This window comes from Gavialis gangeticus, unplaced genomic scaffold (genome assembly GCF_001723915.1).
Source record: "Gavialis gangeticus isolate Ggan-Ray unplaced genomic scaffold, GavGan_comp1, whole genome shotgun sequence".
NCBI classification, from domain to species: Eukaryota; Metazoa; Chordata; order Crocodylia; family Gavialidae; genus Gavialis; species Gavialis gangeticus.
The window spans coordinates 6,950,953-6,968,582 of NW_017729027.1; the positions used below are offsets into that span (position 1 = coordinate 6,950,953).

Below are 17,630 nucleotides of genomic sequence, written 5' to 3' on the forward strand. Positions count from 1 at the left end.
TTCCACCACCACCTTTATGGGTAACCTGTTCCAGTGCTTCACTACCCTCCCAGTACCAAAGTTTTTCTAACATCCAACTTAAACCTCCCTTGCTGCAACTTGAGACCATTGCTCCTTGTTCTGTCATCTGCCACCACCGAGAACAGTCCATCTCCATCCTCTTTGGAACCCCCCCTTCAGGTAGTTAAAGTCTGCTATAAAATACCCCCTCAGTCTTCTCTTCTGCAGACTAAATAAACTCAGTTCCCTCAGCCGCTTCTCATAAGTCATGTCTCCCACCCCACAAGCCATTTTCGCTGCTCACTTTTGACCAGTCCGCTCAAGGTAATGGTAGGCCTAGGAGTCACCTGTAATATGCAGAATTTGTGCTGGTGCTTTAGCTGCTGCTCCTAAGGTCTGGCCTGTTTCCTTTTTGTAGAAATGGATTTTGAGGCCATTGGAAAGTGCTCTGCATTACACCCGAAACCTGCTGGACTCTCCCTTCAATATGGAACTGCTGGCTTTCGTACCAAGGCGGAACAGCTCAATCATGTCATGTATCGAATGGGCTTGCTGGCAGTGCTGAGATCCAAGCAGACCAAATCTACTATTGGAGTCATGGTGACAGCATCTCACAACCCTGAAGTAAGCATAAATGTTTCTGAGGACAAGCTTGATATAAAAAGGAAAGTCAGCGGAGTCAGCCGAATGAGAATCAGACTCCTGCATCTGATTGGGATAGGTTGCAGATACACTCAGATTCTGCAAACATACTCTTAATTTAAACATGATTAGTCCCACTGAAGCAAGTGGGGCTACTTGTATACTTCACATTACTTCACCACACAAACTCTTGTGCTGCTTGTATACATAGTGGATCTTTTCCCCTTTCAATCTGGAAAAAGAACTGGTACAACAGAGCAGGGCCTTGTGAAGACTGGGAGCATCCTGGAGGAACAGGAAACCCTGGGGGCACCAAACCCTGTCAATATCTGCTTTAAAAAAATTATAAGCATGGTATTGGAGTCCTTGCAGCTTAGCCAGGTTAAGGAGTCACTAAGTGTATCACTTTGATAGCAATTGAATATTTTATAAAGCTGCCAGAAAAAATGGATGATTAATATTCTGATTATACTACTTATTTGGGCTTGATGTAGTTTTGTTTGGAAACTAAAACCTGTATGAAAGATAAATGAAAGATGTAAATAAAGCCATGTAACTCTGTCAGTCATCTGTCATCAGTCATCTTTAAAGACACGTTATTGCACTTTTCTTCTTCAACATTGTGCATTTATTTTCTTCTAAGGAAGATAATGGTGTCAAGTTGGTGGATCCTCTTGGAGAAATGTTGAACCCTTCCTGGGAGGAGTATGCAACGCACCTGGCAAATGCAGAAGAGCAGGAAGTACAGAGAGTGCTGGCTGAGATTTGCCAGAAAGAAGCAGTAAGCCTGCACCAACAGGCCTCAGTGTTTATTGGGAGAGACACCAGGTAATTGTAAAATGCTGTAGTCATACACTGCTTTTATTGAATTTCTAAAATTCCATTCCTGGGCACTTATTTTTGTTGGAACTTCTATGCTCAGAACTCAAGATTCTTTAAACACTTTTTCTGAGTTTTTCATTTCAAGGTTACTAAAACATACTGAAAAAAATGTCCATACTCACAAATGTGGTTTTTAGACCTAACATAGTGCCCATTGAAGACAACTGAAGGACTCATTTTGACATCAGTAAGCATTACTGAGTCCATTGGTATTCATAATGCTATGCTGGCTGCACAATATCTAAGTCACTCCTGTCATGTCATAGAGAGGGATGACTCTTCAGTGAGATTTGTTAAGAGGGTGAAATCCTCCACCTGTAGAAATTCTTATAGAAGCAGATATTGTGCTGGTATTTATGCATAGTATTTTATAACATGATTAGTATGCATAGTAGTTTATAACATGATGCTGAATATCATTTACTGTTTTTCAGGCCTAGCAGTGAGAAACTTTCACAATCAGTGATAGATGGCATCTCTGCTCTACAAGGCCAATATCATGGTATGTTAGTCTATGAATTTATGTTTTATATTTGAAACTCTTACATGACTGTGAGACTCTAGTATAGACCCATTGTTGTAGCCCAGATGCCATTTCTATTTTTGCTTATCTTGGTTTTTGTTTGGGACAAGTGTGTCACTTTAATGTAAGTGGATTCTACTCTACATAAAGAATGTTTTAGATGGGTTTCTTACAGGGTATTTTTCTGTAATATATAGTAGTAAATACTGTTTGTCTCTTAAGAGGGATGGATTTTCTATTTTATTGCTTGAATATTGTGACTTATTCTCTGTCAGATTATGGCCTGCTAACAACACCACAGCTGCATTATATGGTTTGCTGTCAAAACACTCAAGGGCGCTATGGAAAGGCAACCCTGGAAGGTTATTATAACAAACTGTCCAAAGCTTTTGTAGAGCTGACCAAACAGGTAAAGGCAGTTAGATTTCTCCCAAAGTGATTCTTACTTAGATTAATTTAAATGTACAACCTGGATATCTTTTGTTTACTTGTCCAAAACTGGAGCGCTTAGAACAAACCTGCTTGTCTTTTTGCAGGGAATATGCAGGAAGTTCAATTTATTATCCAGAATATTATAATTTGTGTTACTGCCATCTTCCTTTCCTCTTATATCTGAAGGCTTTCAACTCTGGAGATGGTCAAAGGTGTCTGAAGGTAGACTGTGCAAATGGCATAGGAGCCCTGAAACTAAAAGAAATGGAACATAACCTCCCACAGCAACTGTCAATTCACATATACAATGATGGAAGCAAAGAGAAACTCAATCATATGTGTGGCGCAGACTTTGTGAAAGTTCATCAGAAACCTCCCCTGGGTATGTAGTCAGCCATAACAGTCTGTATTCCAGAGGCTGAAGCAGCTTCCTCAGCCATATCTTTGACAACCTAGGACTTGATGTGAAAACACAGTAGTGCATGACTTTCCTAGAAATAGGTGAGATTGTTTTGTGAGTTTTTATTACATTGCTACTTCAATAATTTGTAGCATGAACAAAGTACATTTGTTTCGCAACCTGGTTTGAGCCCTAGAATAGTAACTGCCTAGCCCCAAACAAAGCAAATTATTTTCATTATTTTTTAGTTGTCTGGATGCATGTTGAGAACACCAGAACTGGGATAGTTGGTAGAGTCTTTCTGTGAGCTTTCAAAGGATGATTGGGATAAAGTCATCTAGTCAGTAGCATGGGGAATGTTATAGAAAACACTGTATCTAAGGGCTTACATAACAGCATTGTTGGTGGAATTAATGGTCAGAGTTTTCACGTGTTTGATATATTAGGAGAGAGAGATCCATGTGTAAAGGAAAGGATATTGGACATGCTTGGGGTGGGGCAAGGCAGAAGCAGGGAGAAGTAAGAACAGGGCTCAAGTAGGCCTCAAGCAGAAAAGAAGGAAGACATTAGAAAGAAACGATCCATCCACCCTCTAGACAGTGATGTATCAAGGCCATGTTGGTGCTTCTGCTGTGTGTGTGTGTGTGTGTGTGTGTGTGTGTGTGTATAGGTAATACTATAAGCTCTGTGAGCAAATGCTGGTGAGTTAAACTCTTCAGGTAGAGGGGGGTTGTATTTGGAAGTGAAACACATGAAGGTCCATGGATACAAATGCAGTACTGTGTGTTTGTTCAAGTCAGGTTTTTAAATCAGACATGATGAGAGAGAGGTTGTTTCTAATGCAGTGTGGCTCTGACTGAAGTCATCTAGCTGCTTCCTAGTTTTTTCTGCTTTTGGACTTCCACCCATAGGCAGGGCTTATTTTTCTCATTTTTGCAGACATTAGCTCACTTCTGTGAATCGCTGAGGGAGAATTAGATGTCTCTGACTTGTATCAATAGATCATGCAGCTTTGCAAGTACACTGTGGTGACTAAGCACGTTTTGAGGAAACAGGCATTTAATAAGACAGGATTTTATTTTTGGTGCTATAATTGATGTGCATTACCAACACGATATACTGCAACCTGACCATTAGGAGTAGCTCCCAAATCACACACCATATATTGTTAGTAACTTAGCAACTTTAAGGAGACTGTAAATCTTTATAAGGCCAAAGTTTCACTTTGTTGTTCAGTTTGAAATTAACACAAACTTTTCTTCACAATTGCCATCAGAGTAGCTTCCTGTACTGGAAGACTTCAGAATGGGATTCTGTAGAGTAAGCGACTTCCTGCTTTGGTAATGTGTCTCTGAGACTAGTTACTTTTTCATGGTTTAATGCAGTGGTTCTCAACTTTTTTAGACTTGGGGCACCCATAAAAATGCCAACTCTTACTTTTCATTCTGTTTTTTTGACTACAGAAGAACAACAGAGCAATTTGTGTTGTTGCAAAGAACTCAGACCTCAACAGAGCAAACTGCTTTTGACATTGTGGATTTCTATTTCAAATCTCTGGATTTAGCTAGTGCATCATGTGTGCACACCAAATGGTGCTAATATTGTATAGCACCCTGCAGCACTTGTGAAAAGATCTCAAGGCACCCCAGAATGCCATAGCATGCAGGCTGAGAATCACTGTTTTAATATGTCTTTATAGAACTAATCTCCTCAAGACTTTAAATACACAGAAATTAGGATTAATTAAGGCTTTGCATCCCATTCGACATCTAATATATACATTTGCAACCATGTTTGCATTAGGACTAGAAATGAAACCTAATGAAAGATGCTGCTCATTTGATGGAGATGCAGACAGAATTGTCTATTACTATACTGATGCTGCTGGTCATTTTCATCTTATTGATGGAGATAAAATAGCAACATTAATCAGCATTTTCCTTAAAGAAAGTCTTGTCAAGGTAACTTTCACCTGTAAAGAGAATTATGTTGTTTTGATTTGCTAGATCATCAAATCTATATCTTTCCCAGTGAGGGGGGGGTGTGTGCACGCATGTGTTTGTACATGCATGTGCGTAGCAAGCATTTACTAAATCTAGTAAATACTTGATTTAGTACATGCAAGTATTTACTAAATCTGCATAAAGATGAAAGCAAGTTTAAATAAAGATGACCTCTGCATCAGTTGATGTAGCAAAAGGAAGAAATTTAATTTTTACAAGACAAAGGGGCTGGCTTTAAATTGGAAACTAGAAAACATAGCACTGATATCTTGACCTGGAAGCATTTGCTAGGAATTGAAAAAGTGAATGCCTTGGTTGGTAATCAGCAGAGCTTCCAATCCCCATAGCTTTGGTTTGACTAAAGTTAAATTTTAGGGCCCAATCCTACATTTCCCTTTCCGATGAACTCTGCATGTCTACCCCGCAACTCCCTCTGCAGAAACTCAGGCCATTTAATGTGTCTGAAGCTGTGTTCACCAAGCTTTCTAGTATTCCCATTGAACATTATAATGTGGGTCTGTCGGTGTAACTATTTGAAAGTCTATCTACCTGAGGTAGAAAGAGCAGCTTTTTTGGAATCCCAACTCTGCCTTTCGTGTCTCTGAGACTGCCCTGCTGTGATGGAAACCAATTAGTTTCTGTTTCTTCAAGCTGAGCTGAGCTGTCAACTCATTTTTCCCAGTACCACAGAAATATTATCTAGTGACAAGTGCTTGCAATTACAGCTGGCCCCTACCAGATTCATAAAGGTGAAGTAAACTATCCAAAAGCCCTACATCTTCTGAGTCAGTATCATCTTCTGACTCCCAAATGTGGAAATGCTCTGGAAAGGGAGAGAATAATTTATGTAGAAAAACTTCCATAACAGCAAGCGTTTCTTTCTTCTTCCCAACTTAAAGCTTGCTTTAGCTTTCTCATCTGTTCTGTGATTTTGTGAGAACTTACTTGTCTGGCCATAAGAATTTTATTTTTGGTTTGCTCAGGTAGGACAAGAATTAATGATGGGAGTGGTGCAAACAGCGTATGCTAATGGGAATTCTACACGTTATCTTGAAGAAACTATGAAGGTACCTAGTAATCTTTTCTCACTATATCCTCCATAATTACTCTGTACTTTTACATGGTGGACATCAGGTAAACATGTAAATATCACTAACTCTTAAAGTTGTAGTAACAAGTGAAGTACAAGAAAATGTCAGGTCAAGCCAATTTCTTGGCTTTCTTTTTAAAAGGAAGAATTGCAAGTGAGAACAGAAATCCTGTGACAGTTCTGACCATATTTAGGGTATGAACATTTTATATTGTTTTAAAGTTGGTGGGATTTACTGAGGTTCAGCTGAATCCACTCTATTCTGCATATCTGTTCCCTTCCTGTGGTAAGTGGAAATTAAGCCAGAGCAGATGACCTCCATTGTTAAGATACCATGGTTAGCATTTGTTGAGGAATAGGAGTGAATACAAGAGGCAGTTACAACAGATTGCTTGATACATGCTTGCAAGCAGTAAGTCCCTTTCCTTCATAAAATGAAAACAGTGTCATTGTACATCTGTGTAGGCTGGTTAGGAGCCTAGAGTTCTGCAAAACAGTGCTTCATTGAAAGCTCAATATACTGCAGCAGCAAAGGGGAATAGCAAAGGCCTTTGTGGCTAAAAAGGAATATTTATGGTTCTGATTTTAGCTTAGTCACTTGTTGGGGAAGCTCTCCAGATACCCAGTCTTTTGTTTCCTTCCTGAACAGAACTTTGGGCTACCACTCTGTAACATCCTGTTCAATAGTGAATCTTAATCTTTTTCTGAACAGCAAAGTTCTGGTGTATTCAGTGGATCAGGCACAGATCTGGGAGGTGGGATATTGCTCATAGCCAGAAAAGGGAAACAAGTCATATTAGGGTCACCTGAAAATCCAGGAACACATCTATTTCTGTAATATGCTGTCACCTAATTTTAAGACTAAATCATAAAAAACAGCATGAAGGAATACCTTTTTTTATGAACAATTTTTTCAGGTCCTCAAGCAGGGTGGAATAGGATCACGCTTTAATTAAGGACAAGTGAATAAAATACTCTGTGTATGCTTTCTGTGTGTCCATGGCTTGCAGGTACCTGTTCATTGTGTCAAAACAGGAGTTAAGCACTTGCATCACAAGGCCCAGGAGTTTGACATTGGTGTTTACTTTGAAGCAAATGGGCATGGCACAGTGAGTACTCCAACATGGATCATCATAAGATGTTAACCTGTATGAAAACATAACTACCAACTTAGCTTGAGAGGAGGTAGCTTACTTCCATGCCCTCCTTTTTCTTGTTGCCACTAACTATTGAATGTTATAAATATGAGAGGTCATGGAATTGAAACTCATAAACATTTACTTGGTTTAGACAGCATAACAGGAGATCCTTTTTCTCCCTCTACTGTTGCAATACCCGGTTGTTCTTGAGATGTCCTGTCAATCATTTTACATGTCTTATCACCGTATCTCTTATTCCAGGTCTTATTTAGCAAAGCCGCTGAAGAGAAAATAAGACATTTGGCAAAAGAGGGAAAAGATAATAAAAAAAGGGAAGCTGCAAAGATGTTTGAAAACACCATTGACTTGATTAATCAGGTAAAACTTGGAGATGAAGATTGTGAAGGGGATAACAGCAGTCTTGTGTCAAGCACCTGCTAAGTTGTAGGTTGGAGTTTAATAGATCATCTTGAACAAGAAGGCAGCCCACGGTTCCAAAATTGGAAAATGGATGGCCTATTTAAACCTTTTGCTGAGCAGGCAGCAACGGTGACACAACATTATCCTTTACATGCCATTTTCCCAGGCTTACACCAGGAAGGAGAAGTATTTGTAATTGTTCATTTTGAATGATGTCAGGATTTCCAGATGACAAAATAGAAACATTTTGCCTTTGTACATGTCCTTCCTAGCTTGAAACTAGGAAAAAGGAAGAGGTTTGGAGGGCTTGGGAGACAGGTAATGGGATGTCGAATCTTGTGTTTCATTCACCTGTGTTACTAGCTTGCTCAAATTCATCCAAAGGTAATTTTCATTTGATGGCTAAATTCACTAGCCTTGATGAGGGGAGGAAATGGAATGCACTAGTCCTTGTACCTAGATCATCATGGAAATCTGTGTTGGCAGTCTTAGGCCAGAGGGTAAGGTCTGAATGGGATGGAGCATGAGTATCTTGCTCAGCTGGAGGTAATGCCTCCTCTTTAGAGATCCAAGTCCCAATTATCCTTTCAGTGGAACCCTGATGCCGTAGCCAGGGTGGGGAGGGAACTGAAACCTGTTTTTGTTGAGTGTGGCCTCTTACATGACGGGTATTGGGGTTCTACTGCAAGGAGGCTGCTAACATTCTGGCAAAGCATACTGGGTGCTCTTCTGGCTGTTGCTTATGGTAAAAAGTAGTAATAGAGCACATTTGTGACAGTGAATCAGTAAGCCTACATTTTAATTACTCTCTTGGTTTTGGGGTTGTATGTTTATTTTTCATTCTTTGATGTTCAGCAGTTCAACAAAATACCCTGGATTTTCTCACTGTCACTGAGGTCTCCTTTGTTTTCTTCACATGCCTAGACAGTTGGTGATGCTATATCAGACATGTTAGTGATTGAAGCAGTCTTGGCTCTGAAAGGTCTTACAGTGCAAGAGTGGGATGCTATCTACACAGACCTTCCAAACCGGCAGCTCAAAGTTAAGGTTGGTGATACTTCAGCATTGTTGGCTGAAGAGGCTTCATCCTCTACATAGAAGTAGGGTGACCATAATAATTGGAGGGAGATCTGGGATGGAGGATACCAGGGGGCAGCCCGCCCAACCACTCCAGCAGCTGCTTCCTGGAGTGGGGCAGCTCCTCCTCTTCCTCCCCTCCCCTCCCCCCAACACCAATTCTACTGTACAGGTAACTCTGTCTGCAGCCCAGCAGAGTCTGAACCAGGGAGCAGAGCAGCCCATTGACTGGGCTCCCTGGAGAAAGTTGAACTGGAAGTCCTGGATTGACACAAACCTGCCTACACAAGTCTGGCTCCTGAGTCAGGAGCCAGGCATATGTGGGTTGGGGTCATGCCAGTCTCAGACTTTTACTTCAGTTTTCTCCAGTGGTTGGGATGTTGATACAGCCTCTGAAATCCAGGGACATATAGTCACCCTATGTAGAAGTCTTTCTCTCTGCCTGGAAATGAGACTTACAATACAGTAAGTATTGTATTGTACAGTGTTACTAGTACAATACAGTATAAATACTGTTAGTTGGCTAGGGTGTATTGAGGACAGGTTTGGAAGTGGAGGATGGACCTCCACTTCCTGGAACTTGGATAACTGATGTACTAATGTCACAAATTAGAATTTCACATCAAGGCTCACATTGGTATGTTACCCCCTTACACAGGTTGCAGACAGACGAGTTATTGACACAGCAGATGCTGAAAGACACGCAATCTCACCCCCAGGACTACAAGAAAAAATTGATGACCTTGTAAAGAAGTATAGATTATCACGAGCTTTTGTCCGCCCATCTGGAACTGAAGATGTGGTTAGAGTGTATGCTGAAGCAGACACACAGGTCAGAGCAGAAACCATTTCTACATACAGCAAATCTTTTGTTCAAGCACTGCAGTTCTCTGAGAACTCTGTCAGGCCCAGTATGATGGGAGAAGTGTATTTATATTGATGACAGCGTTAGTAATATGTGATGAGAAGGAGTGTAGGTGAGTTAGAACCTTTTTCCCTTAAGTATTTCCATAGTGGTTTTAACACTAGTTCATCAAGTGCTGGCTTGGTGTTGACCACTTGCTTTACAGTAGGTTAAAAGTACTTGGGAAGTTACTTCATGTAATGTTAGTAAGAAAATCTTCTCTACACCTATAGCTTTGGCAGGGCCTCTATGGTTTTATTTAGGATCAAGCCATCAATGACTGAATGTTCTCACCTGACTGCGTAGTGGCATATTTGAAATAAACCTTGGTCTTGTCCTCCATGAGAACATAAATCAAACCTGCTAAATCCCTACCACAACTGACTTGCTGTAATAAGTAGTAAGGGTGCAGGTGGGTCTTGAAACTAGACTTACATGTGAATTTTTTCAGACTAAATGATGGCAATTTTCTTAGTAATTTGGAATTGCCAATCTTTTCTCTGGGTAAATGTGGCTAAAAAAATAGAAAGGCTGAAATGTGGTGCCTTTAGTACTTCATTCATGTAAAAAAGAATGGACTTTAAACTATCAGTACTAGACAGAGTCTAGATTAAATGAGCAATGCTTACAGCACAGTGTAAAATACTCTTTTTAATTGTCCATAGGAGAATGCAGATGCTCTTGCACATGAAGTGAGCCTGGCTGTTTACCAGCTAGCTGGTGGAGTAGGAGAACCACCCCAGCCTGTATCCTGAAGGAGGCAGCTGAAGTAGTACTACATCACTTGACTACATAGATTTTTCTTTTTTGCTTTCTCCCCCCTGTAAAGCCATTTTAATTGTAAAATAATGAAGATTGATTGGAATATTCTTCCACATGATTTCCTACCTCTTTGGAATTCTCTCTAATGGGATTCTCCTGCTGCCACGCAAATTATTTTTCTTAGCCTTATTTTAACTTTTTACTTCTATTGAAGTACAACAGAACTGGAAGCGAGTAGCCATTGTTCTCTTTCTAGTTACTTTATCTAACTTAAAGCTGCTTTCCTGCACATCAGTTCTGTGTGAAAGAAGTTTTTCTAGAGAAGAGATTATTAGTGTTGCAGTGTCGTAATATTAAAATGAGATTTTTCTGTTCTATGGAAGTCTGATTGCTTCTTCTACCTCATGAAGTATGTTAAGAGCATTGCTTGCTTGCAGCAATACACAGCACTAGCCATTCAACTTTTACTGCTCCAGGGTAAACCTCCCTCTGCTCTTCTAAAGCAAGCAGGACCAAATTTTCAGTTAACTACTTAATCTCACTTCATCAGCCAACTGTCCTGAGATATAAACCTCCATAAGTAAAAGCTTGATCCAAGACAAAATTCATGTCTCATGTAACTGAGAATCACAGAATGTATTTTCCATGTTAAAAACACATTGACATGACAGCTCTGTGCTTAGGTTTCAACTGTTAACAAAGCTCTTTCATTAATATGAGACTAATACTTTTATGGTAGAGTGATGAATGTGTTACAGAAACACTTCCATTACATTTATTTTAAGCTGGTTAAGGTTTTTATCTTACTGTGTAAAATCGTGGATTCTGTTATTCAGAATCTAGGCCAGCAGTTCTAAACCTTTCTATACTTAAGGCACCCATCACTGGATTCAAGGCACCTTCCATCACTTTTGTGAATTGAGTGGTACTCAATTTAAAAAACTAATTTACTTATTGCAGCACTTACCTTCCATCATGGGCTGAGCAGTAGGGGGTCGGGATTCTTCCAGATAAGGGACAAGCCTGAGCCTGCCTTATCTGCTCACACTTCATGGCACCCTTCAAGGGACCTCATGGTCCTGGCCATCTGTATGTGACTTTGCTCATTCCTATTCCCATATCTATAATATTGCTATACAATACTGCAAAAACTTCTTCATGGTTAGTTAGTTCTGTAAAGCCTTCTTCCATGCTACTAAAACAAGCAGTCCTCCAAAGGTAGCAGATTATGACCACTCAGTATAAATATAGCAGCCCCACAATTTAAGCCCTAGTTCAGTAATTTATTTAAGCATTTTGCTCAATTAAGTCTATAAAACTTAATGCAGTCAATTTATTTTAAAAATTCAGTATTTCATATTTTTTGTGCAATGGGAAAAACTGTTTGGTACCATATATTTCAGTAAGAGAAATTGTTTAGTTCTTCTTGCAAACTGCTTTAGAAAGAGGCAAATACGCTTAGTTTATAGCCGGGGAGACGCAAGTTAAATAATGTGCTTTATGCTGGGGAACAGAATGCTGCCCTCCTAATACCAAGTATTCAGCGGTCTGTGGTGTCTCACCACTATTCTCTAATTCCAGTATTTTTATGCTCTACAACAGGATGGTACGAGAAGACTCTTAGTATGTAAGAGTCTGCACAGAAGTCTCAGAATAAATGACTGGATGCATAATACAGAGCCACTCTTTTCCAGGAGACAATATGTATAACCCAGAGAAAATTTCTCCAAGCTCATTGAAAATATTTACTTGTCACTACACAAAGCTTAAAAGTAAATAGTCTGCAGTTCTCAAAAAGCACAAAGTCTGAAGTTTACATACTGTGTTCAATAGTTGAATACAATGACATAAAGGATAAAAATGAATTTAGTATCTTACAAAGAGGGGACTCTGGATTTGTACACAGATATAAATCACAATGGGATCGGGAAAGGACAGACATGTCCCAGAGTACTTGTACTGTTATGGTGCCCTGGAAAAAGGTAACAGGAGGGAAAGTAATAGACTATTTGTATTTTGCAAGTCAGTCTTGTGATGCGAACATACCCAATGACATGAATATAACTTGTACTGGAAGACATTTACTCCTCATTCTTTCAGGGGTATTTCTTTACCGTAACATCCAGTTAAAGGTTTGCTTCATCTGTTACCTTTGCTGATTATACCAGTGTAAACTCTTTCTTCGTCTCCACCCTGTCTCTAAGGTGTTTTCTCAGCCTGTCCAAACTTCCTGTTAGCTGTAATATTTAATGGCATGATACTAAGATTTATGTCCCTTGTTTTGATTTGTAGCTGTTCCATCTCTTTGCTTGATTTGCTCTATTTCTTGAGCATTCAATTATACAAAAAGTCTTGCTGTCACCTAAGGGATTATTTTGCCAGGATTTTGCTACTAACCAAATCTTCTGTTTTGGACCTTGTGTTATTGTAAGTTGTTATGCAGCCAGTGGTAGGGTGTAAAATTTTAGGAACCTGGTAGCTTTTAGGTGTGGCATTATGGGATGGCTTGATGCAAAGATAAGGTGTTAAGACAGCTTTAAGTTTTAGATCCCAATTTCAGTCTTACCCACCAAAATATCATTTCACTCTTTAAACCTGGAAATTGATGACACTACTGATATTGAAATGATAGAGGAAGTAAATTAATTCCTTGCTCCATTTGTTGTTCTCCTTTGTAAGATTCTCACATTTATGCCTCAATAGGATGAGGTGGTGAGAATTCAGTCTTGTGAAAAGTAAATTCTGTACAACATCTGCTGCTTTTAAATTTCCAGCTATCATTAGCAAGAGGAGGATCTGGAAAGTGTGGGTCCCCTACTGAATGGGGGAGGCAATCTTGTGATAGAGGATGCAAAAAGGCTGAAGTGCTCAATGTTTTCTTTGCCTCATGATTCACAGGCAAGGTCAGTTCCCAGACTACTGCACCTGGCAGCACAGTTAGGGGTGGAGGTGAGCAGCCAACAGTGGTGAAAGAACAGGTTAGGGACTATTTAGAAAAGCTGGACATATACAAATCCATGGGGGCCGACACGATGCACCCAAGGGTGATGATGAAATTGCAGAGCCAATAGCCATCATCTTTGAAAATTCATGGGTAGCAGGAGAGGTTCCAGGTGACTGGAAAAGGGCAAACATGGAGCCAATATTTAAGAACAGGAAAAAGGAGGATCTGGCAAATTACAAATCAGTCAGCCTCACCTTAGTCCTTGGAAAAATCATGGAGCAGATCATCACAGAATCCACTTCTAAGTACTTGGGGAAGAAAAAGGTGATTAGGAAGAGTCAGCATGGATTCACCAAGGACAAGTCAAGTCATGCCTGACCAACCTGATTGCCTTCTATGATGAGGTGACTGGATCTGTGGATGTGGGGAGACCAGGGGATGTGGCATACCTTGATTTTAGCAAGGTTTTTGATATGGTCTCTCACAACGTTCTTACAGGCAACCTAAGGAAGTGTGGGCTGGGGGAATGGACTGTAAGGTGGATAGAAAACTAGCTGGAGCATCAGGCACAGAAAATAGTAATCAATGGCTCAATGTCTAGGCGGCAGCCAGTATCAAGTGGAGGTTGGTTCGGGGATTGGTTTTGTTCAATGTCTTCAACCACCTGGAAGATGGTATAGAGTGCACCCTCAGCAAGTTTGCAGATGACATCAAGGTGTGGGGAGTAGTAGATATGCTGGAGGATAGTGGCAGGATTTAGAATGACCTAGACAGATTGGAGGATTGGGCCAAAAGGAATTTCACAAGGTTCATTAAGGACAAGTGCAAAGTCCTGCACTTAGGAGGGAAGAATCCCATGCACTGGTACAGGCTGGGGGCTCACTGGCTGGGCAGCAGCTCTGCAGAAAAGGACCTGGGGGTTACAGTGGACAATAAGCTAAATATGAGCCAGCAGTGTGCATTTGTTGCAAAAAAGGTGAGTGGCATACTGGGCTGCGTCAGTAGGAGTGTTGCCACCAGGTCAAGGGAAGTGATCATTCCCCTCTATTCAGCACTGGTGAGGCCACATCCAGAGTACTGTGTTCAGTTTTTCACCCCTCCCCTCCCCCCCCAGAAAGTCTGTGAACAAATAGGAGAGTCTTCAGCAGAGGGCAACAAAATTGGTGAGGGGGACATGACTTGTGAGGAAAGACTGAGGGAACTGGGCTTATTTAGTCTAGAGAAGAGGAGACATAGGGGGGATTTAATAGCAGTCATCAACTACCTGAAGGGGGTTCAAGAGAGGCTGGAGCTAGACTGTTCTCAGTGGTGGCAGATGACAGAACAAGGAGCAATGGTTTCAAGTTGAAGCAAGGGAAGTTTAGGTTAGATATTAGGAAAAAAAAAATCACATTAGGAGGGTAGTAAAACACAAACAGGTTACCCAGAGGTTGTGTAATCTTCATCCTTGGAAGTTTTTAAAGACCTGGCTAGACCAAACTTTGGCTGAGATTATCTAGTTGGTAACGGTCCTGCTTTGAGCTGGTGGTTGGGCTAGATGACCTTGTGATGTCCCTTCCAACCATAATTTTGTATGATTCTATGGTTTTCCTCTACTGCAAGAGGAAAATATTCCTTATCTGAGACTTTCTTATATCAGTGTGATGTCATCTCTGGGGCTTACTTTTAAAATTGCAGCTTTAATGAATCAGTTTTCTTGAGTTTCATTATCATTTCTAACGTGGTTCACAATTGTGGTAACAACAAAAATACTGAATAACCTCCACTAGTGAATAGTGGGCTTTAGCCCTGGCATGCATTTTATGCATTAACCCAGTCATCTATACATTAAATTGAAGGATAATACTCTGATTGGCTAATACTTACCTGCAGTTCAGCGTCCTTACGCAAGGTCAAAGCACCTCCTTGATTTAATGGTCCAGTACCCAGAGGAATTTTCCAGATTGCGAACATAGTGACTTCTGAGAAAAAGGATGTGTATACGCTTCAATGGGTTAGAGAAATGGAGAACACAAAGATAAACTGGAAACAAGCTAAAAAATGTGCAACTTGTATTTCACAGGGCTTTTTTTAAGACAGAACTCAAGACAATTAAACAAATGTACTGTAAATAGTAGGCACCATAATCAATATGAGCCAACAATATTTAAACTTGATTCAGGCCACATCCAGAATTCTTTTCTTATTTACAAATATTTAAATTAAATACAACATGAAGTATTTGTTACATACGAAGTAAGAAAAGAATACTATACAACTTGAAAAGGTACAGTGTTTCATTTAAACAATTACATTACATTTAAGCTGAATAGTGCCAGTTAGAGCTCATGTTTTTATGACTCCTTCCAGAAAATCCTTCTCAACCATCTCTTCTATTTTTTGCCTTGCTTTGCTAGAGAATGTCTTCTGGTTTTCCATTTTTATGTCCTTATTGGGAAAAGAGTTTGGGTAAAGTACAGGGCTCCCTGAGTGTCCAACACACTTGCTTGTGACTTTGCTATTAAAAACCTGGCTGAGCACATTGAAGAAAGGCAGAAGTTGTTCGATGCTGCGGACTGTATATATGGTTAATAGCAAATGGCCTGGTTCCCAACTTAATGTTTTCCCTGAGCTGTCCTCCTCGGGGTTTTTCTGTAAATACAGGAAGTATTAAGTAGCATAGAACAAAATCCAACAACAAAATACTTTGTGCAGAGAGAAAAGACAGGGCTGCCTATTAAATAATTTCAGTGCGTTGCTACCAACAAAACATATTAAATGCTATCCTTTCTTCTTTGGAACCGTTGTATCCTGGAGATTCAGTAAGTCAGCTACTAAAGACCAGTTATAGTCACAGGTTTGCCTCCTATTAGTAATATTAATAAACATAAATAAATAACAGTTATATGCTCTCCACCTTGCGTTTCTTATAGAATTTGAAGGGAGAAATTTCTGGAACCCCCGCACTTAAGGCAGCAGTCCTAAACAACTTGTTTAAAGGGAGTGAGAGAATGTACACTGGAACTTGGGTTCTTCACAGGTCTAGGTTCCTCCCCTGCAAAGAAGAAGAGGGTCTGCAATGTATCCAGGAGTATCCGTAGCTGCAACAAATGCCAGTGTGGGACCATGGAACAGTGCTGTTTGCTACAGGTTTTGTTTGAAAGGGTGCTGCTCCTCCAATCAGCTACATGGGATTATGGTTGTGCTCCAGCTTATGGGTGAGGCAACGAAGCAAAAGATGGGTGAAGCACGTTTACCTACATGATAAATCCAGGTCCTGCTGTATTTGCTGTATTGGCATTAATCCCTACTTTGGAGTTTGCTATAGTGTTACCAAAATCTAAGCACTGATATCCTGTACTGTATAGTGTAGCTTTTAACCATCAGTTCCCTTTCTGGATGATAGTATCAACAACATTATATCTAAACTTAAGAAATACCAAGACAACACCAACACTTTAGAGCCTATGGCTGCACTACTTTAAGTGAACCAGTACAAATGTCCAGATTTTGTGGCAGTTTCTACCATAAACTAGATGTACCTGGCCATTTTGCAAGCAATAACTGGTACTTATTTTATTTTTTTAAAATGACATGTTGCCTAAATCAAAACTAGCTTTGCCTCAAGCAGAGCATCTGGAGAAATGGAGTATAAACTTACGTTTTTGATATCTATATATATCTATATCTATATAGATATAGATATAAATTTTATAAATACATAAAATTTTCTTTCCCACCACTGTGGAAAAGGCATGACATTCATAGAAGAGAGGGTTTTCAGTGTTTGATTTTCATGATATTGCCTCATGGTGAACAGTTATGTACATTCTAAAATTCTGTGCATAAGCAAAAAATGCAAGAGATTTAGCTGGTGGAAGAGCTCAACCAACATGCACCACTGCAAATGCCACTAGTCTCCTTGGAAGTGTTCAATGAAGTGCTAATCTACCCCATACCATTTCTATTGCTTAGACTGCAAGGTGAAGAAACACATACCCCACTAATTTCTTGGATAGGGAAATGAAAAGTAATTTGGCACAGAGACTAGAATATTGGGTATGTATTTTGGTTTATGTTGTGTGGTAGAAGTAATTTTGTTGTTTAAATTCTATGATGGCATTGGGCTATATTTCAGAAATGAATGAACTATTTGTAACCTCTTATGTACTTAGATAAGATGGTTTAAAACAACATACTTCTTCTCAATCACCACTTACGAAAGAGAGGCACTTATCACTATTCTTCTCTGCCTTCATCAAAATAGACTTATTTTTGTCCTTAGGAAAGATTCATTACCTTTTGCCTCCTTCATTACAGTACAGATACCACATAAGACTGTGAGCATCTGATGGTGAAAAACCAATTTTTGTTATACAACTCAAGCATCAAAGGCCTCCCTCACCTGATGCTTGACCATCTCCAATCCCTCC

At 39.9% G+C, this 17,630-nt stretch overlaps 2 protein-coding genes across 7 annotated transcripts in view; one reads left to right on the forward strand and one right to left on the reverse strand.

Moving 5' to 3' along the window:
* The first annotated feature begins 313 nt into the window (after positions 1-313).
* On the forward strand, positions 314-10,653 carry PGM3 (phosphoglucomutase 3). Its single transcript, XM_019520426.1, has 12 exons — positions 314-624; positions 1,286-1,470; positions 1,959-2,026; positions 2,323-2,456; positions 2,666-2,861; positions 4,683-4,840; positions 5,866-5,949; positions 6,983-7,081; positions 7,373-7,489; positions 8,456-8,578; positions 9,267-9,440; positions 10,178-10,653. Exons 1-12 carry the CDS (start codon positions 421-423, stop codon positions 10,265-10,267), a joined length of 1,632 nt encoding a protein of 543 aa, XP_019375971.1. The 5' UTR covers positions 314-420; the 3' UTR covers positions 10,268-10,653.
* A 4,599-nt stretch (positions 10,654-15,252) lies between these two features.
* The window catches only part of DOPEY1 (dopey family member 1), a 165,817-nt gene continuing 163,439 nt past the window's right edge, over positions 15,253-17,630 (reverse strand). For all 6 annotated transcript variants that reach the window (XM_019520432.1, XM_019520429.1, XM_019520430.1 and 3 more), the window contains one exon: positions 15,253-15,849. In XM_019520432.1, coding sequence (XP_019375977.1) covers positions 15,544-15,849 — 306 coding nt within the window. In that variant the 3' untranslated portion in view covers positions 15,253-15,543. The remainder of the gene's footprint in view (positions 15,850-17,630) is intronic.